This window comes from Gambusia affinis, linkage group LG11 (genome assembly GCF_019740435.1).
Source record: "Gambusia affinis linkage group LG11, SWU_Gaff_1.0, whole genome shotgun sequence".
Taxonomy (NCBI): Eukaryota; Metazoa; Chordata; class Actinopteri; order Cyprinodontiformes; family Poeciliidae; genus Gambusia; species Gambusia affinis.
Genome location: NC_057878.1, coordinates 2,493,701 through 2,521,463, shown reverse-complemented (window position 1 = coordinate 2,521,463; position 27,763 = coordinate 2,493,701). Strand labels below are relative to the sequence as shown.

Genomic DNA, 27,763 nt, shown 5'->3' with positions numbered 1-27,763 from the left:
AATTCACACCATTTATTTATCACTATGTCATAAATGGCATTTCCCTTTACACCGGAACATCCTTAAAAACATGCAAAAACTAGATGCTAACCAGTTTTTTCCGTAGATGCTAGGCTAGATGAATCTATGGACGGTGGCTACATGACCCTCCATACATGTAGCCACATGGCTACATGACGGTGGCTACGTGACGATGCGGCATTGTTTCTATGGTTAGTAATGTTTAGACCTACCTTCTCCATTATGCGATATTTGTTATCTTTCTAATCATATTTGCTTATAAAATGTATGAACATTAATGTCCTTACCTTGTAAAAAGGGTTCACTGTCAATCCGCGATTACACCGATGGCTGCTGTCCATCGCTGCTGAAACTTTCCCCATTAAAGATTAGACAATAAAATGACAAGTTTGGTGTTGGTGTTCATCCTTGTCTTTTTCTGTAGCTGACCGCACAGCAACCTGTGACCATTTTTACTGTCACCAAATCAACTTAATATCAATATTGGGCTGCCAGATGTGTGTTCTTTGACAAGCTTTGCTGGAGCTCATAGGTTGTTTTGACGTCGGTTGTGGTGGAGCAGGCTGAGTTTCGAAGTGACAAGATTCAATACAACTTTGTTTTTAGCACCTTTATGCTAACTCTGTTAGCCCCTGAGGCCTGAGCCCTGGTAGTCCCTGGGTTTATCTGAGGCTGGCTTTAAAAGGTGAAATGTGATTGACTGAAACGTGTCTAGCACGCAGTCGTTTATGACTCATCAGAACTGGTTCTGGAAGGAACAAATCAGGACCTTCCACACCTGAACTCTCTGAACATGTATGGAATCATTTCTGTGTTAAAAATCGAGTCACGCTTGTTAATGATATGATTCCACTCTTGAGAAAGGAGGAATCAAAATGCATTCATAAAGGTCATCTCCATGGTGACCACCTGAAAACGTTTCACTACAACTGCACGCTGTCTCTAACCCACAACCTTTATTAAAGCCATGTGTTTACTGAAATGACTCCCAGTATCCTGCTCTGTTTCTTGGCTCGTTCATCTCGACGTGGCAGTCAATGGATGAGTTCTGTTTGAAATCGTGTCGTAGGTCAGTTTTCTTCCTCCGCTGGTGAAGGCCGGTCCAGGCTCTAATTCTCCTGCGGTTTAATATGTTCTCTTAAGCTCTCCAAATATGAGCACATTCTGACTCAGCTTTAGAGTTCATGTACCCATAAAATCTGCTGTTACTCGGTTCAAGATGCAAACTTATTTCAGTTCAGGTTTTTTTTTTTCCAATTATTATTATTTTTGGTGGAACCTGTCGGTCTTCAGCAGCTTTTAAAGGGAAATAATGAGGACAAAAAAAATAAAATAATCTGAACCATTTGAGCTCAGCTCTAAGCTGCTCCAGTAAACGTTTGGAACGTTAAAATTAAATTTTGTAGCCTCACATGTTTTTTCTGTCCTGCCAAACCCTCACAGTGGAGCAGGAGAAAAACTGCACATTTGTTTTCCCGTGTTGCCGGTGTAAGACGAAGAAACTGTTTTCCTTGTTTCTTCGTTCCTTGTTTATCAGAACACCTGTTCTCCGTTTCTCCTCGCCACCTCAAGGCCATTGCCTCCTTTATCCTCAGGTTTTACAGCAACAGGATTGCTCCCACTCCTTCCCTCTCTCAGAAACAAACACCTTGTTCTTCCCAAAATTAAAGCTTTGAAAGAGATACTGAGATGTTTGTTTTGATGTGTTTATCCATAAGAAGTGTTTATTCTACTGTTGGCCTTTATAGAATTTTGTTTCTCCCATTTGTCCCATTTTGATTTACTTCCTGTTGCTTTACTTTAGCGTAACAATAAAGTCCAATATGTGTTTACAGCCTTCTTGTTGGTTTTCCTGTTTGTTTTTTTGTGTGTGTTCAGGACTAAATGGTTTTAGTGAAGCTGCCTCTGAGACGTGAGACTCTGGGTTTGTGTTTGGCCTTGTGTTTTTTTTTTCTCGTATTTTCTTTTTGCCCTCATGAACATAGATCTTTGAAGATGATCTATTAATGTTTTGATGAGCTGCTCATGCCAGGCCAGTAAAAGTATGTGGTGAGATTTTCTTTTTTCGAAATTATGACTTTCAGTTATGCATTTTAATCCATACTTTGTTTCAAAACAGATATCTTGTATTGAAAATAAAGATATCTGACAGTAAAGACAGTTTAAAATGTACAACAAATAATCAATTACAATGCAGATGGTATTAGTGGTGTTAGTGCTAACGTATACAATCATTAAATATTCTGCTCTATAATTCTCATAGATTGATGTATCTATTTGGAATATTTAATTGATTTAACAATTACCTTCTTTTACTCATAAAACATATGAAGAAAGCCTGTTTTCTGAAGGACTGCAACAACATGCATCATGGTTATTATTTGATAATTCAATAATTAGCCTGCACAAGGTCTAAATTCCATTCACGAAATTACAAATTTCTATTTCTTGAAATAATCTTTTTTGGTGATTTTGGGTTCCAATCCTCCAAGGCTGTCAGTGTAAACCAAGGAACATAAACTAACCCTGCAGTCCAGATTTTAAAACTACATGGTGATATTACTCACCTACTGTTGGTCATAGTTGCAAAAGAGCAAAAAAAGCAAAAGGAAATTACAATAATTATGTTATTATTGGAGTGCTGTGGTTATGTAATTTATGGACGTAGTAATAACTATCAGGTATTGTTTTGTGATTGATTTGTCATATGTTCTACTGATAGACAACATTCACCAATTTGAAGGTTTTTTCGTGGCACTCATCTTCAAATTACTCACAAATAATGTAGCTTTTAGCATATTTAGTTGTCGGGAATTTCTAAACATTCGAAAGGTAAATCTGGCTCAGGAAACTAAAGGCACAATGTTTGACTTTTTATTGGTTGGCATTTACTAACCCAGGAGGGCCATTTATTTTCCTTGTCGCCGATGGGCACCTGCTAAGTAAGACTATTATTGTTAGCTTTTGTGATAGTGCTAAAACAGTTTCCATGAGAAAACCTGCTAAGCCCGGCGTTAGGGGCGGTAGGGAGGGCACCAGCGGCCTGCCGCGTTTTTGTGTTAAAAGCTCCAAACCTTTTGAGGTTCACAAGCAGGCATCATAGTTTGGAAATTATAACATGTGAGATCAACAGTCAGGTCGGTGCAATTGGTGCTCACTTCCTCCCACCCAGTTCAAATAGAAACAGATGACTGGTGGGGTGGGGGACAAGTAAAGCCTGGTGGTCTGTCAGGCTTATTATACATATTGATCAAGATTGCTAAAATGGCAGAAATTGTTGGGATATCATATTGTCACCATACACACACACACACACACACACACACACACACCCCCACCCCCACCAGTAGAGGCAGTATGGTTCCTGAACAACATCAGATCCTGACAGTAACAAAGCGGTCAGTGACAGCGCCGCGCTCTGAAAGCCATTCGTTTGTATCGCCTGTGGTTCACAGCAACCGCTTAGTGCCGTGCCGAGCAATTACAGAGCAACGCTCGGGAAAACGTCTCGCTGTGCCTCGGTCGAACCTGAATTAGGTTGAACTCTGACCCCGGAGCGCTGTGTCTTCTACTCAGAGGATTTCTGTCAAGCTGCCCCCAAATGGGCTGAAAGTTGCTCATCAATGTGGAAGGAAGAGTTTCGTCTCAAAGCAGGCACTGCTCTCCTGCTCATATCGTCTCATTACTGCTTTACCTTCCTTGATATTTCTCTTCTTCCCCTTTCTCATTACCAGGACTTGTGCTGTTGTTGGTTGTAGCACCAGACCTATGATTCATCATAGCTCACAGTTCTAGAGTGTTACAGCTGTCATATATAAGCCTGTTATCCACTCATTATTTTCAGAACCCTGCCTACTTTGTGTTGTGCTGCACAAAAACGCCTTTGAGGAGCAGAGTGTTGACTGCTGAACCCCACGACGAGCTCAAAAAATGCAGCTTCTGGTCCTGAAGGGTTTTAACGCAGTTGGTCGCTGATCCAGCCACAGCCAGTTCCAGACACAACACACACGGAGGCTGGTTAACCCACAGGACGGGGCTGAATGTCACTCTGTCTGGAGGAAGAGAGCAGCACTTATTTAGAGAGCCGTTCTGCAAACGCTCCCTCCACATGTGCCCTGAAATGTTGCTGCCTTTTGTTACCCATCAAGTCTGTCTCACAAGAAAAGGTTCACCGCTTTCAACTAGGGCTGAAAGACTTATCATATTATAACAGTGTTATATAAGTATATATGGATAATTGTCAATATTAATAATTGTTGATTCATTTTTATTTTAAATATCTGAAATACTGTCAAACTGGTCCCATCAGATGTACTATCTATTGATATTGATCAGGTGTTTATGAGGATATATGTTGTTATTCATTTATTGTGCAACCATACTTTCAACATGTACATTCATACGGTGAAGTAGGCATTAAATATTTTTTAAGCACTGGACATGAAGATGCTCCAGGCGTGATGTCCTACATCTCTGTCTGCCACTCTTATTTTGAAGTAAGAAAGGAAGTAGATCTATTTTAGTGATAATGAACAGGATGCTTTCTGCATTCACACAATGCCAAACAAACCGGGCTTTCTCCATAAATCAAACTCAACAGGACTGGGGCTGCACAGTGGCGCAGGTGGTAGCACTGTTGCCTTGCAGCAAGAAGGTCCTGGGTTTGATTCCCGGTCTGGGATCTTTCGGCACAGAGTTTTCATTTTTGCATTATTCTCCCTGTGCATGGTGGCTTCTCTCCGGGTTCTCCAGATTCCTCCCACAGTCCAAAAACATGACTGTTAGGCTAATTGGATTTTCTAAATTCTCCCTAGGTGTGAGTGTGTGTGTGTGTGTGAATGGTTGTGTGTCTTGTATGTCTCTGTGTTGCCCTGCGACAGACTGGCGACCTCTCCAGGGTGACCCCACCTCTCACCCAGAATGTTAGCTGGAGATAGACACCAGCACATCCTGACCCCATTAGGGACAAAGGTGAACAGAAAATGGATGGATGAATGGATAAACAGGACTGGTGTGAATCAGAAATATTGCTAAAATACATTTATCAGTTAACGGACATTAATTCCTGGCTGTGTTGCCTTGTCTCCTGACCTTGCGGTGCCATTATTCTTCCTGTCATTGTCATTGATTTTCACTTCGCATGCCATTTTTGTTTTGTTGGTATTTTTGCTTTTGTGTTTTAGCTTTTGAATTGTTTGACTGTATTGAATTTAAATGAGATGCATTGAAAATGTGTGTTCTCACTCAGTGGGTTAATAGTAATAAAATAGATATGTTTGGGGCGTCATGAATCCATGCCTACTGTAGGCATTTCTGAGTTAAGTGCATGAGTTGCCATCCCGGAGGAATCAGCCTACTTCTCATTTCCCTCTGCCAGCTTATCAGTTTTCAGTTCCTTATCAAAGGCCAGATCAGGAGCTGCCCTTTGCCAAGGATACAGCTTCCACTGGCTCCGCAGTAGCTTGGATTTTGTCCAATGATTGAAAGAGAGTTTCACACACCGATTGCTTTCATAGCCTTTAACTTGTACAACTGTTCGACCAATTAAAGCCTGTAGCAATAATGCGAGCACCAGCTCTGTTTTACTCTTTGGAAGCTTGTTGTTGAGAAGTGAAGAGAACTTTCCTTTGACTGGAAGTCGGTCCGCTTTGCCACATCATATTTAAGTGACAAAGTGTTGATTAAGCATCACACACAATTTTTCTTTCGTTTGCTTCACTTCGACAATTTCCAGTGTTTAGCAGGTTAAAGTTCTGAACAGACACAGCAGCTTCTGTAGTATTTATGATTTTAGTTGTGTGTAGTTTTTAATTCCATTTAATTTTTTTAGTTGTTTTATTTTGGACATTTAAAATACCTTCCAGTTCCAGTGTTAAGTGTTCTTTACAAAATTAAAGTATATTAATCTTTGAGAGCCATTATCAACATATTACTTGAAAATGGTGTTAAAACAAAAATGTTAATGTTTATCGCAATTTCTGGGACAATTTATTGTCCAGTAAATTTTGTTATTGTGACAGATCTAGCCTGAGGAAAATGTCACTGAATGGACACTGAAAGGAAAATGTCATCTAAGCAAAGATAAAAGTATTTCTTTGAAAAGTGAAGGATGGAAATATGCTGACCTAAAGACATCTACTGATTAGAACTTTACCATTAAATCTCTACTGGTCAGAATTTCATGGTTGATTTCTATTTTATTGAAATCATCCAATTGACTTTGACTTGACCATCTCATATTAGGATTTAGTGTGGTTAGCACTGCTAGCACAACAAAGGCAGCAGTTTCACTGTGTTTCCTGAAGGACGCAAACGTGTCACTCTTTGATTTACACATCGCTGCCAACATTTCCAAATCCAGGATGTTCCAAAGAAGAAATCAGAGTAACTTTCCTGCCTTCCTGTTATCAACTGAATATCTCTCTCTACCTTACTGTCTGAACGAACTGCAGAAATGTCTCAGCATATTAATGAAAATACAACTTCCTTTTAATTAGCTTCTCCATGCTTTGTCTTCATACATATTAAAAACTCTACTGAAAAAGCTAACAGGAAAAGATCAGATTATGGGTTTTGACATTTGATAGCATTTAATAATCAGCCACAGGATGGACTGTGAATGTTCAGTGAATGTAAAAAACACAAAGGTTATTTTTTATTCACCAATAAATGTATTGACAACTTGATTGGAGCTTTTCTTTAAATAAACTCTGAACTGGTTCTCAATGTAATGCATGAACAATGGAATAAAAGACCAGCGGTCTGTACGGCTGAACTAAAACACTCAAAACACAAAAATACGTCCTGTGTTTATGCACAAATGGCTCCACCGACTTTACAGCAAACAACGGTCCTTACAGCCGTTTACTTTAAATGAGAATCACCAATAAATGACAGCAGACAGGGTGGTCTGAGGTCGTGTGTCTTTTTCATATTTTCTCTCTTCTGGAGCACAAATTAGTGGGGCTCAATTACACGTGTTTTGTTGCGGAAATCCTCAGGCTCTGGCGCTCGCACAGGAAATGGGTGTGATGCTGAACAGCTGAGGCAAACCTCTGAGGTCTCAAACACAAAGGAGTTCTGCTCTCCTCTTTCTGTTTGTTCGGGACAAAAAACAACAACAACAACAAAAAAAAAAACAACAAAAAACCCTGAAAATCGAGACCAATTATTTTCATTATCCCATCTGGTGCCTTTCACCTGTCGTTGCTAGGCAGCGGCTGAAATCACATTTTAAATAGAAGCGTAACAGCAACATTGGGCTTTTAATGGAGCCTGTTTGCAGGCCAGCCGCTGCCCTGACAGCGTGTGTTTTGGACAGCGTTGCGTAACGGCTGTCTCAGCCAGCGCTCAGCGTGTCTGTCAGGGTATTGTTTGAGTGTCTGCTGCTCAGTCTGGTGGAGACATTTCTGCTGACTTTTCTCAAGCACACAAACACACACAAAGACACACATACAAACACACACAGACGCATGTTTTATGGACTCACACATGACTTTCTGTGAGGGCAACAGGTCATGAAGTTCTTTCCTATTTGTCAGAATTTTCTTCATCTTGACAATTAGGATGAAGAAAATCGTCATTTCTTCATCCTAAGAAATTTGTCTGAACAGCAAACGTTTTGTTCATTTCTTTGAATGTATGAACAATTGTATGAACATTTGTCCATGCAAATGTCTGGAACAAATTTTGTTCCAGACATTTGTTGTATTGAGCAACATAGAAATCTTGGAGTTTTTCTTTGTTTCTTTGGTAAATCAGAGTAGATGAAGGGGCACTATTATGTATTTTCCAGACACATAGAGCCATTTTATAGGACAATCAATTAATTGTTGCATTTAATTGTTATGAAAATCAAATATGATTGAATAAATTTGACTTTGTAATTTGACGCCTTGAACTTGGGCCTCTGTCTCTTTAAGAAACTCCTGCTGTTTCTGAAACGTTTCTACCAGCGTTGTCTTGTAATGAGCTCAGCAGATGTTCCACCAGGTGTTTGCTAATGGCTGCTGGCTAGTCTGAAGGAGCTGAGGGGCTCTGTGAGGCAGGAACACATAAGCTTGAAAACTGCATCTTGGAGGTGGTGGTTGCCATGGAGATTAAAGGATTTCTCAAACAAGCATGAAAGAATCAAATCAACACTCCAGGTATGTTTTGATGAGGGAGCAATATTATAACATGATGTAAAGCTGAAAAAAGTCTATTTTACATAAACCTCCCCTTTAATAACTATTTTCTATCTCCCTACTGGGTGTGATGTGTGACTGAGAAATGATGGAATGGTTAATCAGACCTCCCTGAGAGCCTTGACCTTACATGTTGCTCTTTAAGGTGAGGGTATTCTCTTGGGCTAACACAGATTCGAAACAACTTTCTGTTTGCTCTGCAGCAGTAATTTCTGCTCTGTTCATTTTCTTGTGAATTGGTCACATTCCTTACAAAATCAGAGTAGTCATATATGAAAACAGTAAGACTACACTGAGCCTGAATAAAATCTAATGTAATGCCATTATACTCCTCTGGAATCCAGGTCTAATCCCTCTGCAATCCAACTGAATTTGACCCATCCAATACAAAACACTTAAACACAGACCTGTTTAATCCAGCTGTAATCTAATTCAGTCTACTGTGTCAATCCAGGATGAAGATAAGGAAGTGGTAGAAAAAGTCTCATCATTGATTTAAAACTCTTCGACTGAATCAAAGTGTTCCAGAACTCAGAAACTGTTCGTGTCTCATGTACGGCAGCACGTTAGGGCCATTTTAGATAGACAAAAGGAGAGAATTTACCCCAAAAAATCAAAAAACTTTAATATTAATCTTAAAGTCTTTGGAGAAAAATATAAATTTGTGAGTTTCAATAGTCTACAATTTTTTGAAACTCAAATTTTCATGTTTTTTCTAGAAAATTTCTGAGTTTAATGTCAAAATCTCAGATTTTTTTTTTTCTCCAGCGAATTTTAAACTTTTGAAACTCGGAAATGTCCTTGTGTTTTTTTTCTTTGTCTTTTTTGGCAGACATATACTGCTGTGTTTAATACTTCGTCATACACCAGTTTATTTTCTCATTTTTTAAAAAGTGATGGCTTTTTTACAACAATTTTACTTTAGTAAAATGTTTTTTTGTTTTTTTTTTGTAAAAATCTGACAGCTCTTACTAGAAGATGCCAAGTCATCAAAATTCCTCTGTTGTGCCAGACCTTTTCTCCATTTTAATTGGCGTAATCTGAATAATACAAACAGTTTCAGTTTTAAAGAATGAGGTATTTCTCCTAGCAGTGATTCCCATGACCAGACATGATGGGTTTTCCCTTAAATGGATTCAGAAAGCCTCATTTAAACTGCATCAGTGATGGTTTTTGCTCTGTGAAACAATTCTAGGAGAAAATTTACACAAGTGCAAAGTGAAGTCTGCAAACATTTCGAACCATCCATGTCTCAGTGATATTATGAACTGAGTCTGGATTCTGAATTATGGAACGGCTTCTTATTATTGAACACTTTCAGTTTTATGGTATGCATTATATCGATATTGGATCATAAACAGCTGGACTGTTTAAACCAAATTAATGGAATATTAGTCAGTGGGGAAATTTAACATTCTCTTTCATGGCCGTTAATTTTTACCTGCTACACAGAAATTATATAAGCCTATTTCTTTCAACCACTTGTACTCTTGTGTGAGATTTTATATGATTTGTATTACAAAGAAAAGCATAATCAAAGTAAATTTGTTTACTAAAAATATTTATCATCATTTATTCCTCACTTAGTAGAAAGAACTGTACCCACAGTGCCATACATGTGTGCTTTACGGCCAAACTGGATATATTTTATTTTTCCTGTTTTTATTTGAATGAATCTTACGTTTTACAAAGTAAATTATAAAATACTTAAAAACTTATAAGGTTCCAGCGATAATAATGTAGTATATGAATAAAGTTGACAAATTTTCATAAGAACTGAATATAACAAATACCTGTAATAATCAGTTTACTAAAAAGTGGCTAAAAATCAGTTATTAATAAGCATTTTAAGTACAAAGATGTAAGGTTAAAGTTCACACATATGATCACTATGTAGAATTTTAATGTGATTATGACAGTATTTTTATTTTAATTTCTTACATTTATTTATTTATTATTGCTGTGTTAGCCTAACAGCTAAACCAGAAGTTATAAATAGTTCTGATAGTGACGTTTATTGTTATCACAACAGTATCACAAAACATCAAAAAACAAAAAAACAACAACTTTAAATCCATATTGCCAGCACTTTGGCTGATATTAAGATGTAATATTATTAACCAAGTCTTATGCTTCAGCCTGTATCCGCGGCAGTGATCTGCTCTTGCTGCAGGAATGATTCCTGCTGCTGGGATGAAACCAGGCCAGCGCTTTCATCTTTTTATGAATTCCTAGAACTGTAATCACTTGGACAGATTTCTGAGTCTCAGACTTTGAGGTTTATCATTTATACTGCCAACCACCGGGGGGCAGTAAGTGGATCATTCTGTACCTCGTTTTGTGTTTTATCTGATGCTGTGCTCTTTGCAGAAGTTTCAGTCTGACGAGTGGAGAAGTTGTGTGGACTGATTCCTGAAGCGTTTCTTTGAAAGTCAGTCCCAGGACGTCCCTGTAAATCACCACAACGCCTTTCAGCTCAAAACTGTTTCGCTTAAAACTACAGAGTAAAAATGTTTCCCCTGACAGCCACCGTACATGACACGTGGTGTTTAAGAATAAACCTCCGGAGAAGACGAGTCTCCATTAAGTAGCTTTTATTTTCAATTATTCAAAATGAGCCTTCCACTGCTCCTGTTCTCCTCCTCGTCCTGCCACCTGAAAGATTCATTAAGCCATTTTCTGACGGGGGCCTTCCAATGCTCTTCTCCTCTCCTGCCATGTTTTCTTGTCTCTCTCGTCTTCACTTCTACTTTTCATTTCTTCTCCCTCCTCCTACGTCTCCTGTATTCATTCTCTCCTCTATCCATCCCAGATTTCCTCCATTCTCGTTCCGTTTCTTCCTCCTTTCTATTTCGTTTTCCTGCTGTCACATCTCCCTCTGCCTGATCTCACCCTAATCCCCTCCCCACCCTCCCTCCACCCCTTCCATCCCTTGTTTCTCACAGTTTTGTATCGGTGTTTACCCGTGCGTGTGTGCGCACCCGTCTGCAGATATCAGCCGCTTGCCAGGCCCACCAGAGAAGCTGGGAAGCTTTAAGCTGTTGCATAACAAATGTCCTCTTGACTTGAAAGTGTGTCATTGCTTTGGATAAGGGCCCCGTGTGGCTGCAGCCTAGAGACACTTACAGGGCTCCCCTGATAGCATTAAAGCCTGGACAGAAGGATGGAGTGAGAGGACAGAGATAAAGGGCAAGCAGTGGAGAAAGATGGGAGTGATGGAAAAGGGCAAGGACGGAGGAGGGAGATAAAACAAGGAGGGGCGGTCAGCTGTGCAGCGGGGCCCTTACTGGTGGGATTCATGGGGAGTTAAGGGGAAGTGAAGGAACGGAGATGAGTCTAATCAAATTAGGCAGACGGATGGGAAGAAACGGCAGAGAGCGAGCCAGGCGGGTTTCGAGGTGAAACTGAGAAGTGGTCTAGACACGAAGGAGACGCTGTCCTCTTGTCTGTTTGCCTGGGTGGGTTTGGTCTGTCCTCGGATGCCACAATAGTTTAATTTATGTTCTCTGCCTCGCAGAAGCCAGCGGGTATAAGAGCTGCAGAGAACACTCCCATCAGAATGGAAACAGGAAGGGTTTCACTGGAGCTGCGTCTCCATTGCAAACGTTTGCAAAACTTTGTCGATATTCGGAAAAAACTCAAATTTGCCAATGCATTCGATGTATGAAACGCCATTAAAATCGCACATGAATATGTTTGTTCATGAGATAAATAAACAAACATGCAGCATTGTCTTCCACCAAACCCTTCCTGTTGTCTTCTTCTTTGGTGTTTGTGCCAGTGGCAACATCCAGTTGTTGATCATGTGACTCGTACTGCCATAAAAAGTGTTTCCTTTGGAGTTTTGCGAGATAAACAAAAATCCAACTAACAAATTATGCCAATACACATGTAGGCCTGTCACAATGAACAATAAATCGATTAATCACATGAGCTGGCGGTCTTTCTGCATGCAGCTTGTGTTTTCTCCCAGTGCGTGCGTGGGCTCCGATGGGATCTCCAGCTTCCTCCCGCTGTCCACAAACATGACTGTTAGGCTAATTAGTTATTCTAAATTACCCTTAGGAATGTGAGTGTGTGTGGGGGTGTGTGTCTGTGTGTATACCCTGAACTTAGACGGATGAGCTGGATGGAAACCCTGAAGGAAAATGACAACTTGCCAAAGTGTTCCAGAACTAACACTTTAAAGGGATAGTTCAGGTTTTTTCTACCTCGTCTAGATAACTCTGTTAGCATCTTTACTTTGATGAGAGAGATTATTTTTATTTTCCCCTTGTGGCTCATTAGAGCAGCGCCAAGACATTTTTATAATATTAAAGTGATATCTGTAGCTCTTTTGTTTCCATTAACCTTCAAACTGCTGTGAAGTTTGCACTAGATGGCTGTTTTCATACAAGTCTGTGGTTGTTTGCAGTGAATGCAGCAGCAGCTTGTAGTCCAATTAAAACACACACCTGTCAGACACATAATACATTTATAGAAATGTTCTACTTCATTCTATTCAAATTTAATTCAAAAATATTTAATTGCTCCCATGTGGAAAATAAATGTTGTAACTAGAGATGCATCAATCCAATATTAATACTTTTGTTGGTCAAGATATAAATTTTTTTTAGATCATTTATCAACAACAATGTGTCTGACTCCTAAGGGCAGATCTGTTCAGTCTACTTCTATGCTTGGTGCTCTGAGCGACATCCTGCATTATTATTTTACATTATATATGGAATTCCTAATTATTCTTTCTGAACCGTTTGATGGAAGGTTTGTTGCCGTTTATTTTTACATTTGACCAAGACAGTCAATCTGTTTCAGTTTCTTTATTATTTATTTTTCATTGGCTGTTCTACCCCGAACTGCACTGACTGAACAAATTAAAATAGTTTTTTCATGTTTGACCAAGCCTGTGAACCTATTGGTGTATTTCAGTTCTCTGTACTGGTGCAGAGTTATCAAATACATTTGTAAGTCAGTTTATTTATGTCTGTGTTTTAAAAAATAGAAACATCTTGAATAAATTCAAGACAGCTCTGTCGCTACCACAGTTTGAGAACCTGATAGTGATTCATAACAAAGCATCTGGATGAACCGTTGAGTTGTAGAGTTTCCATCCCAACCTGAAGTTGACTTTAAGATGGTCGGCCCCTGAAAAGACCTGACAATAAAACCAATCTGAGTTATCACTTTTTGAGAAGATTCTCTTTTTCTTCACTTTTTGTTCACTTCAGACCAGAGAGTAAAAGCTGAAGCTCTCAAGGTTCTCCCCTCCCAGAAATCCCCTCATTAATGACAGACAAGTGGAGGGTGAAATAAAAAGCTGTCGTTGCAGCGTCAGTAAGGGGTAATTGCTTTCCATTACTTGAGTTCATAAATGCGTAATGCAGTGCTGCCCTGAGAGCTCACATTTTAGCATAACCTGAAGTCTGAAACCTGCAGACAGACGGTTACACAGCAACACACACACACACACACGCACACACACAGAGGCTGAAATCTAATGACCAGCTTGACACAGGATCAGTTACACACACCCTGACCAGGCCTGTCTACATAACAAACTTTACTGGGTGACAAACCCTCCCAGAAATGATTGTGATAAACAATAAAATTGTCATTTTGGCACCAATAATAATGCCGTATTAATGTAAGCATGCTCTCTCAAATATCAAAAACTTTGATTTCTGAAGAACATTTAACACTGGATCTGGAAGGCATTTTAAATATACAAAAGAAACAAAACAACTGGAACAACAATAACTCAAATGGATTATGAAGTCTCTGCAAACAGAATTGCTGCTCCACAAATATTAGCAATTCAGCTTTGACAGGGAAAACAGGCAAATACTTTGCGCTGACAGTTAAAACTTTGCAGCATTTTTCAAAATGTCAGCTTTATGGCGATATAAAAGGGGAACATATCGATAACATAACGGATATTAAAGGGGGAACGATTGTTGGCAACATGGAAATGGTGGATCTCATTTTAATGTATCATACGATTAACAGATTTATTGTATGAGGTTTAGCCATGAGGTTCGTAGAAAACCTGGGAACTGAACCTTTACAGGCTGATAGGAGATGTGCTTCAGAGTCTCCTCAAAAAGCACTGAGCAACACAGAAGAGGTGAAAGTCAAACATTTATTACAGTATATATATATATATATATATATATATATATATATATATATATATATATATATATATATATATATATATATATATATATATATATATATATATATAACTATATTTATAGTTTATTTATATATATATATATATATATATATATATATAAATAAACTTTTGTTGAACAACTCACTTATGTGTGCTCTCTTGGGAATGCATGTTATATCTGTGGATACTCCCACACAGACACGATTATCAATTAATCATTCTGCTTTCACACGACACCCTCGGTGTTAATCTGATTTATTTCCCTTATCTCCTTTTCTGTCTTTCTCACTCTGACTTTGTTTCCGTCTTCAGCACGCTGGGCTTTTATCTGACAGTAGGCGTATTTGCTGAGAACGTTAAACCCGAGGGCATAAGAAGCAGGAGCTGAGGGTTAAAAGGCTGCAGAAAGGCTCTGCCTGTTTGAAGGCTTTCGTTCATGAACTGCGTTCCAGCTCTCTCTCCTGCGTTCATTCTGCTCTTCCTCTATTGCGCTGTTTGAAAACAAGACATATCACGTTTTAGCCCCTGCCAGGCAACAGGTTTCCACGTTTACAGCAACGTTGACTGAGTTGAACTGGGTAAATGGTTTTACTGATATTACATAATATGCAGGTGCATCTCAATAAATCAAAAGTATGATACAAAGGTATTTTTTTTAGTTATTCAATTCTGAAATAAAATTTATAAAGACACAAACTACTAGATATTTTCCAGGTGTGTATTTCTGGCTGTCAAATCCATTTTCATTTTGGGCCAAATCAAGATCATGAATGCTCTTAAAGGGCCGGTTGTGCAATACTTTTGGTTGGCGTTGTGCTATATCTCATATTCATCAAAGCTAACTGAATAAACAATTTGAAGGTAACTCTTTGTGATAAATAAAGGATTTTCTCAGTGAAACTGTAATTTATTAGAAGGAGACAGGGAGGCTTAGAGGGACCAGTTAAAGTAACAGTCATGTTTTTGAACTGTGGGGGGAGAGAATCCACACATGCATGGTGGAAAACACACCATCCCAGGATTTAAACCCAGAACCACCTGGGTGCAATGCAGCAGTGATACCAACAGAGCCACTATGCAGCTACCTGAAACAACAACTCCAAACACATGGGGAGCCATGTATCGATAGAAGAACCTCCCAAAGATAATAGAAAACAAACAGTCAAAGAACTATGACACAAAACTCAACAATGTGTAATCAGACCTGCTACTGCTGCCATATTTGTTTTCCTTCTTGATCGTTGCATGACACGCGTTGTGCCTGCCCTGCGCTGTGGATTAGTGGCTGCAGCGCTGTGGATGTGGGCAGCAGCGCGGTAATCTATTGAGGTAATCTATTGAGGTAATCTATCGCCAGTGTGCTGAGGGATCATTAGCCAGATCATGGGATCAGATTGGGCTGGATTTATGAACCCACCAGGTGTCGGCCTGCTGTGAGCGGCCTGCTGCAGGTTAGGGCAGCGTTCGGTGGACGGCAGCAGTCAGCTGGGCTGTAGGCGGTGATGAATGAATGGCAGAGTGTGTGCAGCATCTGAGGGCCGTTAATGGATTTTCACATGAAGGTCCCAGTTATCACAAGTATGTTGCAGCTGAAGGTCACTTGGACAGGAAACCGCTTCCAGCTTTCTTAGCGGGGTGGTGATGTTGCAGGATGGAACGTTATCAACCGCTCTGCAGCTTTCACTGTTCTACTCTGATTGGAAATGTTTTCCACAGTTTTAGCTGTAATTGGGCCCAATCCTGATTTATTTCACACTGATGATGCTTTTGGGTGATTTCCTTTTCTTTCATATTAATTTTTGGCGATCTGCACTTTAGACCTACAAAGTTCACCTGGTTGATGTTTGATAACTGGAATATTGTCAGTGTAAATGATACATTTATTGTCCCATAGTAGTACAACTTATTTAAGTCTCCAATTTTCTACATTGTAAAAATAATAATAATAAAAAAAGTTATTTTAGTAAGATAAAATAATATTTATTTTTCTATTTTAAGTTTAGTACTAAAAATACTAAACTAAGTATTTTTAGTTTAGTTTCTAGTGCAAATATATCTGTACACTTAAAATACAACAAAATTAACTTACAATTTGTTTTTCAGCAAGATATAGGAGCTTGTTTTGACTCAATAACTCTTTTATATTTATGAAAAAGTCCTAGTTCTACTGGTATATTATTTCACTTATGGGGGAAATGTCTTGTTATAAGTGAAATAATCTTCCAGTGGAAATATATCTTTTTCATCAATATTAAAAAGTTATTCACTTAAATCATGCTCATATAGTGTAGCTTGCTGAAAAATTACTTGTAAGTCAGTTTTCTTTTATTTCAAATGTATTACAATATTTGCACAAGAAACTAGACTAAAAATACTTGCTTAGGTTTTGTGTTGTTGCAGTGTGTTTAAAGTTGCAGAATGAAACAACTTTTGTTGTTAAAATCCTTCTGCAGACACACTGTGGTGGAAAAATGTTGAGAAGGATTCAGAGAGAAGCCAAAATTCCTTTATGCTGCAGCAATGCACATCATTAACCAGCATATTATCAGTCAGCAACAGTAAACACTCTGACATAAAATATTGGTACAGAACAAAACATTCAGATAAGGGTGATTTTTTAAATTTCTTTATCTTTTTACTCTTCAGTGGAAAAAGATGATCCAGGTTTTATGCAGTAGGTGAAGTGAACTGATTCCCTTTAAATGGTTCCATAAATATCTGTATTTATTTTAGAAAGTACTCGTCCCTGTTTAACTTCTGTGATGGAAAATGTCTTGCTAACAAAAATAGACGCAACGTGATTAATCACAAGTAGCTAAACATTGAATGTTGGCAAAAAAAATAAATAAATAATACATGCATTCTGTAAAGCTACTGCTTTGACTTGATGTTTCATGCAGTGCAGCAGGCTAGAATGAGTGATTGTGGCTTCGTCAACATCTTTAGCTGCTCTTTGCCCTTTTGTTGGACAGACAGACATTAAAAAAGCCACCCAAACAAACGTTGCTCAGACAAAACTAAAGTTGATGACAGAATCAAGGTTTTGGAAGGAATAACTTGAGGTTCACTCAGAGTTGTGTCCATCCATCTTCAGCCTGGGTTGAGGACAATCTGCACAGCGTCGCTCTTCCCCCCCTCTGACAGCTGAAGTGTCTTCCTGAACCTCTTCTGTTCAGTGTAAAGAGCCTCGGCAGCCTTCCCCTGCTCACATCTGGCGCTCTCTTTCAGCAACCTGTGCACCTTCGCGGTCAGCCAGCTCAGCCAGCAGAAATGTGCAGATGACTGAATCGTACTTTCATCCTGGAATGAACTGTGAAAACTTTTTCTCTTCAGAGACTAGGTTTCCATCAATTAGCTCTGTGAATAAACTACAGTGTTTAGAGCCGTTGGCTGGTGGTTATAAAGGCAATTTTCCACATGGTGATTATACACAGAAACCGTTGCTAACAGGAAAAAAAAAAAAAACATGGAGGAGATGAAGAGACAAATCCAGCAGCCAGCAGAGTATTGAATTACGCTCTGATGAAATGGGAAATGTTTTACTCATTTTATGATGGCTATTAATTTTATACACTAATTATATGAATACAAAGAAGATGTCAATTTATGTATATATATAAAAAAAAAACATGATATTTGCTGTTGTAGTTAAACATTTTAGGGATAACAAATGTAATCAGATTTTTTTTTCCCACTATCACACAAGCCTGAGAGTGTTTGGCATTTGAAGAAACCCATTAGTTGTTGATTTCTGTTTAATTGGAGATGACTTGCTGTCACACTGTTTCTTAACATGTAATAAATATATGGTATGTTAACATTTCCAAACATGTTTTAGATGCATCTATAGTTGAACCAATGAGGCCTATTCTGTGAAACATAAACTTACAAGATTGTTGTAATTTACAACACTCCTCTTCTGTCAATCAAGTCTGTCTCACTTCGGATGTCCCTAATTTTGTGTAGTTTGAATTGGGAATAATTATGTTAAGTTAACAAAAACCAAACATAAAACAAAGCACACACAGTTGGTTTGTGTTTATTCTCCAAATTACTGTTTCAAGTAGGACTTGAGTGTCTATATATGGTGTTCATTGTTGTGTTAAAAATCATATAGAAAACATACAAAAATAAATTAAATCACAACTTGCTCCAGTGCTAGGCCTCAGTATGTAGTAGGAAATATTCACTCTCTGTTTTTATTGTTATATTTTAATTATTAGTGATCTGGAGATGATAGGTGATTGCTTCATATGCAATCACCTATCGCTGACTAATGGTGCCCCCATCCATCCATCCATCCATCCATCCATCCATCCATCCATCCATCCATCCATCTATTTTCTAACACCACTGTCCCTCATGGGGTCAGGAGGGTTGCTGGTTCCTCTCCAGCTAACGTTCAGGGCGAGAGGCGGGGGTCACCCTGGACAGGTCACCAGTCTGTCGCAGGGCAACACAGAGACAGACAGGACAAACAACCATTCACACACACACACACACCTAGGGAGAATTTAGAGAGACCAATTAACCTGACAGTCATGTTTTTGGACTGTGGGAGGAAGCCGGAGAACCCGGAGAGAACCCACCATGCACAGGGAGAACATGCAAACTCCATGCAGAAAGACCCCGGACCGGGAATTGAACCCAGGACCTTCTTGCTGCAAGGCAACAGCTCTACCAACTGCGCCACTGTGCAGCCCCCATATGGTCAAATAATAATTAGTTGAGGTAATTTGGCATCTGCTCACTCTGCCATTCTGTTGGTGGTTGACATGCTGATGTGAGTGAACCTGTATAAGCACAGATGGAGCATCAGAATAGTAAGCGATGCTTTAATGCAGTGATGTTAAACTCATTTTCACTTCTGTTATGAATATCCTCACAGGGCTGGTTGTGGCAGAAGGTAGAGATAATAATATCCAATAATAATCTGTTAAAGTATAGATTACTTATTAAGATTAAATAATATGTAACATCCTTTCTCACTGTTGTAATTTGGCACTGTACAAATAAAAACTATCTTTGTTTTGACTGTTAAAAACAATATTTAATAAGCACACAACTTTGCTAACTATGGCAGTTCATGTGTTTTATTGGGTTGTGGCTCTGACATTTGAGATGCACTAATATCAGAAGAGTAGAAATGATGTAAACAGTGACCAGTCTCTTTATTATTCATACAATACTAGCGCTGAGGAAGTGTTTGGTCGCTAGGAGCTCCTTATTTCTTCGTAGCACAGATTCAACAAGGTGCTGAAACATCCTCAGAGATTCTAGTTCATGTTGACATGATATTCTGATGATTTGTCAGCTGAGAACTTAATCTGTGAATTTCCTCTTCTACAATATTCCAACTGAAAAGACTCATCTGCAGCACTCAGGCAGGCTGAGGTGTTTCAGTGATGCCCAGCTGCCCAAAGTGGGTCAGTCAGATGGCATTCTGTTTCCCTCGGTTGTAGCAAGTGGCTATGTGAGCTAATGCTGTGTTTCTGTTATCTCAAGCCTGTCTGCCCGTTCTCCAGATTGTGAATGTGACTGAAGGAAGAGCATAAGTTAGTTCCTTTACTGCTGCAGATACCCATACGTTCAGCTTAATCCTGGTCAGTTGACAGATTGTGTGCTGCTGAAGTGAACTTAACCTTTGAACCGGAGTCTGTTTATCTCCCTGGTTTCCTGCATCCAGCCATCATCATTTCAAAGAGTTTGCCGGGTGAAGAGCCTCTCCAGTTGTTCATGTCTTCCCATGACAATAAGCTATTGTTTTAAATCCATTTGTTCTCCCTGTTTCCTGGGTCACCACTCCTTCATCTCTCATTCGCTCATTCATTTGGTCAGAAATGCTGTTTGCTGTTTTGTCCAGTTGAAGCCACCCTTCATATTAAATCCATTCCCCTGTCTCGTCCAGTCCGGCCCCTCTTGTGTCTCTCCTCTTCCCTGCAGCTGCTGGTCTCATTTTCTTTACTATCTCTCCATCTGCACCAAGGTTTTTTCTTCTTCTGGCAATATTCACAAGCAGAGAGAAATGTTAGTTTCAGAGAGAAGCGGGGGGGCTAATGCAGGCTGTGGATTATCGATGAATGAAGCCCGTTTTTTTTTTTTTTTTTAAACTCCAAACCAAAGTTCACATTAAAGGCTTGACATGGCTGTAGTTTCCTGGGTGGCTTCCTGCGTCCAGTGGTGAGACGTCAAGGCGTCCGTAGAAACATGCTTAAATATAATAGCCTGACAACGGATTAGCAGCGACAGCCACAACAACGTCAGTGTTCCCAAATGTCCGAGCCGGACTCTACCTAAATACCCGCTGACCTGCTTTCTCTAAGCTCATCTGTCCGGCTTTATCACTGAGCAACTTAATATAAAAGACATTTAGTGGGACAGTTGCGTCAATCAAGAAAACCAAGCAAACTCTGACCCTGCTGGCCCGCTGCATGCCCCGCCGTCTGGGTAATTGAATCGGAAATCAATCTGCTGTTTGTGCCGTGAAAGCTGAGGGGTCGTCAACCGTTTCTGTTCTTTTCTGCATTATCTGCTTCTTTTCTTGGAAGTAATCACTGTCCGTTTTTTTTTTTTTTTTTTCCTGCTCTGGGCTCTGTGAACACTTCATCCTGCACATGGTCCTCCTCCTCTGAACAACGTTCACAGAGTCTTTAAAATCAGAAGTTTCCTTCTGGTGGAAAAAAAAAGTTGAAAAAAAAAAATCATCATTTCTAAAAGTGCGTACATATATGAAAATGTGTTTTTATGTTTTTGACCAATAGGAAGTAAAAAATCATCATTTCTAAAAGTGCGTACATACGTATATGAAAATGTGTTTTTATGTTTTTGACCAATAGGAAGTAAAACTGAATTGAGAAGTACAAGGAAATGGGAGAGAAATGTATATGTATATTATCACAATATCACAAATCACAAACTGGATCTAATCATATTTTTACATTTCTTGGTGTTTATTGTTACTCTCTTTGACCACAGAGGAGAAAATAGTAAAACTACCAATCCTGACATTACAGACAGTTTCAGTGAATAATCTTATCAATTCCATTTATTGGAATTAATGACAGCAATAAATCAAAATGTATCGATGTTATGATAAAAATGTTTTAATCGGTTTTGTTCACAGAGTCTTCATGATTCATTTTATTTGTTGTTTCTGTTATTTTGTTTATTTATTTTGGATATTTAAAATGTCTCCCAGGTCCAGTGTTAAATGTTCATTACAAGTTAAAGATTATTGATTTTTGAGAATGTGTTTGTGCATTATGGTGTCATTACCATTATATTACTCAAAAATGGTCTCAAAATGACAATATTATCGTTTATCACAATAATCTATGGGACAATTTATTGTCCAGCCAGTTGTGTCATTGTGCCAGGCCTCTTGGGCGACAACGTATGAGGACTGGAGCTGGAGGCTGGTAGCTGGTGTCATGAGGTGGGAGAACATAATTCTGCTCTGACTTTCGTAAGTGAAATAGAGATGACTGAACTGAGGTGTATAAACTGTCTTCACTCAAAAGGAGGCAGAAGATCACATTTTTCAAAATAAAATACGTCCGAGTTGCATGTCAGCCTCTTTTGTCGATTTAGGTCTGGTCTTTGACTAGGCCGCTCTAGCATATGGACAAGCTTTGATCTGATTTTCTCATCAGTTTTCTATTACTTTAAACACATTACTGCGGGACCTACAGTATGAAACTAAACTTTAACTGTAACTCAATGCAAGCCGGTCCAGGAACACGCTCCTGCCGGCTCCCAGGATGCATGACAGTTTCTGCGCTGCTTTGTGATTTAATTACCAGAGTGTTTATGTGGGTTGCTGTTGTGTAGGAGGTAAAGTTGTCAAATTGAAGCGCCTGGCACAGCCAATGTTCTTTTATTCATTTTCCCTGCTCAATAGATCAGCTGTGTTCTCACATCAGCCTTCTGCAAACCAGCAGGCCGCCACAGTCGCCACGCGCTCCTTTCACATAAAAAATGATTCTGACTGCTGATTAAATGCTTATTCTTCTGGCACATGTTTTTGCGGTACAGCTTACAGAGCCACCTTGACAACTGTTTGCCAACAAAAGCTCTTAGTGCTTGCAAAAAGAAAAAAAGAAATAAAGACAGACTCAAACTGCATCCATAGTCTAAGTCCGCTTGTCACTGGGCTAGAGGTGGGAGACACCCTGGACAGGTCACCATGGCAACAGAGAGAAACACACGCACATGCATTCCTAAGGGAAATTTAGACTAACCAATGCTGGTTAGTCTAAATTTCACCTATAACATTTCACATGTTTTTGGACTGTGGGAGGAAGTCAGAGTACCTGGAGAGATCCTTAGCAAGTGCAGGGAGAACATGCAGAAAGACCCCAACCGTTCACCTGAAACCTCTACAATACATCCTGACATTTTGCCCCATAATGTCTAACCAACATTTGGAAAATATTCTACTCATTCTTATGTGACATTGAAGCTTTGCTTAGCAAAAAACAGGCAGAAGAAGTCAGAGTTACATCTCCCCCAGCTGCCACTGCATGGAGACCATCATATTTATTGAAACGTCAGTGATGGAGTTAATTTGATGGGTAAACATTTGAAAAACTTTGCTAGTAGGATTCCCACATGTGGAGTTCTTGTTGAGTCTTCCTGTTCTTCTGATGGGAAGAACCCCCCGCAAAAAAAATAATATATATATATATATATATATATATATATATATATATATATATATATATATATATATATATATATATATATATATATATATATATATATATATATATATATTTTTTTACAGAAATAGAAAAAAGTCGGGGGGCCCAATCAAATTTTTTGTCATGGGGCCCAAGATTCCTGGCGGCGCAGGAACAGGAAAAATTCAGCAGCAGAGAGAAAGACGGTCGTAATTCATTAGTTGCTCTTCAGTTACAAACATCATGAAAAACTTTGTCGATATTTTGCTAATGTAAAAACCCCATAATTTTACAGTTGTGGTGTTGATCTGGTTGTTGATCTTGTGACTCGTGATGTGAAAGGAATGTTTCCTTTGTAGTTTTGTGGAAAAACAATTTCTCTATGGCCAAAAACTCACCTCATAATAGCAAATAATAAGCAAATTTATTTTCGAAATGTGAATTTACTTATTTGTATAGTCAGTGGAAACGCAGTTGGTCCCGCTCTGCCACAGCAGCAGCAACTCATTCTGCACCAGAGACGACCTGTTAGGTCTGCACAGAGTTCACTTGCTAACAGTCTTTAACTTCTCGTCAACGTTTTCACGCCGCTGTCTTTTTGTATCTGTGCAGCCAGAGGCAGGAAGCAGCTCCCTCAGCGGGGGTTACTGTCAGCACTGCAGATTGTTCACTGTCACAACGAGCTGACAGATTCACACTGCGCCTGATTTCCCCTGAACTTTGCCTGCTGTGAATCAAAACACCGAGCGACTTTCAATTCTAAGACAGAATAACCTCGTGTTTGTCACACTTAAAATTGGTAATCTCACACACGCTTGTCAGACTAGAGCTCTGCGTCCGTCCACTGCATCCTGCAGATGGGAGTTGAGAAGGTTTTGAAGGTAACAGGTCTAACAGAGGAAGCTGATGTTTTTCTGTTCCAAGCAGGTTTTAGGCCAACTTGTTATTCACCACAACACAAGTGATTCCCTCCTTACTGCTGACAGCAGTCTCTCTGGCTTCATCTTGAACTTAGGGTGTGTTCACACCAGCCCTGTTTAGTCCACTTTAACTGAACTCTAGTATCAGTTAATTGTAGATTAGATATACCATATTAACTGGTATATATGGTACATATAACCATGAGGTGGTTTTTCTGAGAAGCAAAACCATCTCAGAAATGGTTTTGCTTCAGCAAAATATGTCTTTTTTTTTTCTGGCGTGGAGGGGATCGTCCCATCAGACCGTCAGTTCCTGAAACCACACATCCACACACACAATAAAAATCAGTGCAATCCTGCTGGACCATGCAAAAAATAAAAAGCTTGCTGGGTCCAAATGACTCCATCTCTGAGAGCACTGGAGGGTTAAAGAGGAGCAATCTAAACTTTCCTGCTCATACAACACCTTTCTATTTGGACGCAGATTTCTCACCTTATTTAAAAAAATCAAAATTAAATGTTTAGGTTTTACTTAAAATTGTAACACCAAAGTTAAATCAGTCTGAATTGCTCAATGCAAACTCCATCATGTTACAGAACGTCTCCATCACATGGAATGAGACATATTTATTCTGTTCTTTTACTGATACTTTGGATCTTTTTTTTTCTGACCTTCACAGAGCTTCAGAATATCCAGAATATGGGAATATGACCGGGCTGTTTCAGAAAAGAGTTTTAATAAGAACAAGAACCAAATGTGTGACATATTACATAATAACGTCACACAGTGTGTATTTTAATGTAAGGTGCTATTAAAAATCAGCCTGTGCTTCTAGCACCTCTACATCTGCTGTGACGATGGGGGTTACCGCCGCCTACATCTAATCCGTGTGTTGCTCTAACACCAACTGATGTGTTAATATACAGCTGGCTGCTGTGGTAACTGCAGCAGAAATAGGCTGCTTTATGTAACCTGCTCTCAGATGTTACTTGGTGGACAACAGTCAGAGACTGTCAGGTATTCTGCAGACAGCAGAACTTCTCTTCTGTCATCATGACTGGGATCTTCACCAGCTCTGTTGTTGCTTTGGCACAAAACACATTCATGTCTTTAGAAACGGTGTGTTTATTTTTTATTTTCTACCTGGAGTAAGGCCTGGTTCTGGTTCTGGAGTTAAGATAAACCAAGGACATGACATTTTCCTCCACTTTGTCGCTGTAGATTAAAGAATTTCAGTCCCAGGAGAAACAGCATTCAGCTTCTATGCTCCTCTGATATGGAACGAACGTCCAGAAACCTTCAAAACTGCTGAAACACAGAGTTCCTCCAGATGGAAACCCTCCTGTTTGGAGCTGCCTTTGACTAGTGGAGCGTTGATAAACAGATCTGATGTTTGCTTCATGATTTTGATGAAAGCATTTGACAAAATATCAGGTTTATTGCTTGTTGACATAATTGGTCACCTTGAAGTGTCTTGTTGTTTTAATGTGCTGTATGCATAAAACTGACTGAGAGGGCTGCCCCTCTCCCACATGTTGCTGCACACAGCTGGTTAGCTGACAGAATCATGCTAGCTTCACTTCTTTTGCATACAAGAGTGATAAATTAAGCTAATATGTAAGGAGGTGCCTTTCTTTAGTTATGTTTAGGTCCAAATTTTATAATCAAGCATAACAATATGCATGGTTTATCTATATTAATAAATACACTGTGTCTGCAGCAGCAGCAGGAGTAATAGTTGATTTTCTGTTTTAAATAAAAAAGCTTTTTCATATAATCTTTTATTTTTTCTGAAAATCAGAGAGAAATCTGCTGTCACGGGTTCCTCTTTTCTTCCCCTTTTGAATCTTTCTTTTGATTTGTTGCTCTGGATCTGTTTAAGAAGAAAAGAAAATCTGAAAATTCTAAGTGTTGCTTGGTGTCCTTGTGTCTCCCCAGGACCCGTCGGTGCAGAAGGTGGGCGGAGTCAGGAAGAAGACGGTGTCCTTCAGCAGCATGCCCTCTGAGAAAAAGGTAGCTGAATTACAACCCTTGTGATCAGCGCTTATCACAAACATGAATATCACATTCATGTTCGGCTCTTATTATTTAAACCTTTCTTTTTCTAAGGCAGAATTATTCATCAACAAAAGCTTTGGTAGTTTTGAAAAACAATCTAATCTAATTATAGATTTTTTTTGTTGTACATTCATAGAAACTCTCTAATGATGCACACATCCACACCGACATTCAATAAAATGGAGTTAAGTTGGATCTTTGTGACACATTTTTTCCAGTTTCTGTTTTAATTCTGGCTGCATATTATGAGCACTCTTTTTTTTCCAGAATTGATTAAGTTTATATATAGAGGTTGAATATCAGCATGTTAACTTTAGCAGTGTTGATTTGTGAACAATTCCAAATTCTTGACTTCTTGAAGTTAACTTTACTGTGTCTTTACTGTGGATGGCGTCGCTGGCGTTCCAGCGGATCGAAGCCTCGGTGCTCTCGGAGTTGTTCCTCAACATCCTGACTGCTTTTCTTTCAACGAACAGTGACTTGAACCCTGCAGGCCCCCGTACTGGCCTGCTGTCAGACAGATCTGTGTCATTCTGCCAAGGCATTGCAAATGCAAATTAATTATTTAAAAATCATAGAGTGTGATTTTGTGGATTTGTAAAATAAATTTTGCTCTCACAGTCGAGGTTCACCTATGGTGAACATTACGGACCTCTACAGTATTTGTACATGAGGGACCTTAAAAAATGGACAGTGTATCAAATACTAATTTTTCCCACTGTGTGTGTGCCAAAACTAATTTTTGTTTGCTATGAAAAGTTGGACCACAAATGAAATGATTCCAATTTATTTGGGTCTGTGACTCACAGTGACTTAGTGCTGACTTCTGCTCATCATCATTCACAGAAACGAGACGGCAGGAAAATTAAATAAAAGAAATTATTGAAGACATACTGTAATAAATATGGGCTGTATGGGTGGGAATAAATTGATTGCTGCAAAAAGTAAAATTAAAATGTAAAAGCATAAAAAGATCAAAGATAATGTGATCACTTCATACATTTTGTCTAGTAACATTTTGTCCCTGATGTGACACAAAACAATCCTTTCTAAGCTTATTTGAATGGATTCCCTGCATCAGCTCATATTCCAGGGAGCTGAAGAAGTCTCTGATTAAAGTCTCTGTTTATTTCACATGCAGACGGTGTGTGGTGTTGTTTATTATGTGGAGCAACCTTTGAAACAGTCTGCAGAGATGTCCCGAACTCACGTTGTCAGCTTGTCGAAGTCTTTGGAGACAGAAAATAACACTTTGTCACTTAATATTTAGAAGAAATACAACAATGTGGAGAAAATATTGAAAGGCTGAAAAGGAAGCTGTTTTTTTGGACTTAGTGCAGAGGCTAAGCTAGCATTAGCGCCAGTTTAAGACTAGAACCAGTTTCATGAATGAGGGGCTTCTGAGCCATTGAAACATTGGACAAAGAAATTGTTTCTGCGTTATGTTTGGTCCAGGTTGAAGTTGAAGGGATTGTCGTCCCTCTGTGACCTGAGGCTTCATTAACTCCCTGTGCAGACCGTCGGAGACTCACCAGAGCCCAATGGGTTTTGAGTACATCTACAGACAACAGGATCCTTAGCTGTACTGTAGGGAGAAACTAGAAAGATCACCCCCAGACTAATGTCTTTCATGCTATTAAACATCTTCTGAGGCTTTTCACTCCTCTTAGTACAGACTGCTTTCCTTTACTATAGAGGGGGAATAAATATTTGATCTCCTA

The 27,763-nt window shown here is 39.1% G+C and overlaps 1 protein-coding gene across 1 annotated transcript in view; it reads left to right on the top strand.

The window, feature by feature from the left end:
- The window catches only part of plcl1 (phospholipase C like 1), a 114,580-nt gene that overhangs the window by 49,269 nt on the left and 37,548 nt on the right, over positions 1 to 27,763 (top strand). The window contains exon 2 of the mRNA XM_044131117.1: positions 25,923 to 25,997. Within this exon, the coding sequence (XP_043987052.1) occupies positions 25,923 to 25,997 (75 nt within the window). The remainder of the gene's footprint in view (positions 1 to 25,922; positions 25,998 to 27,763) is intronic.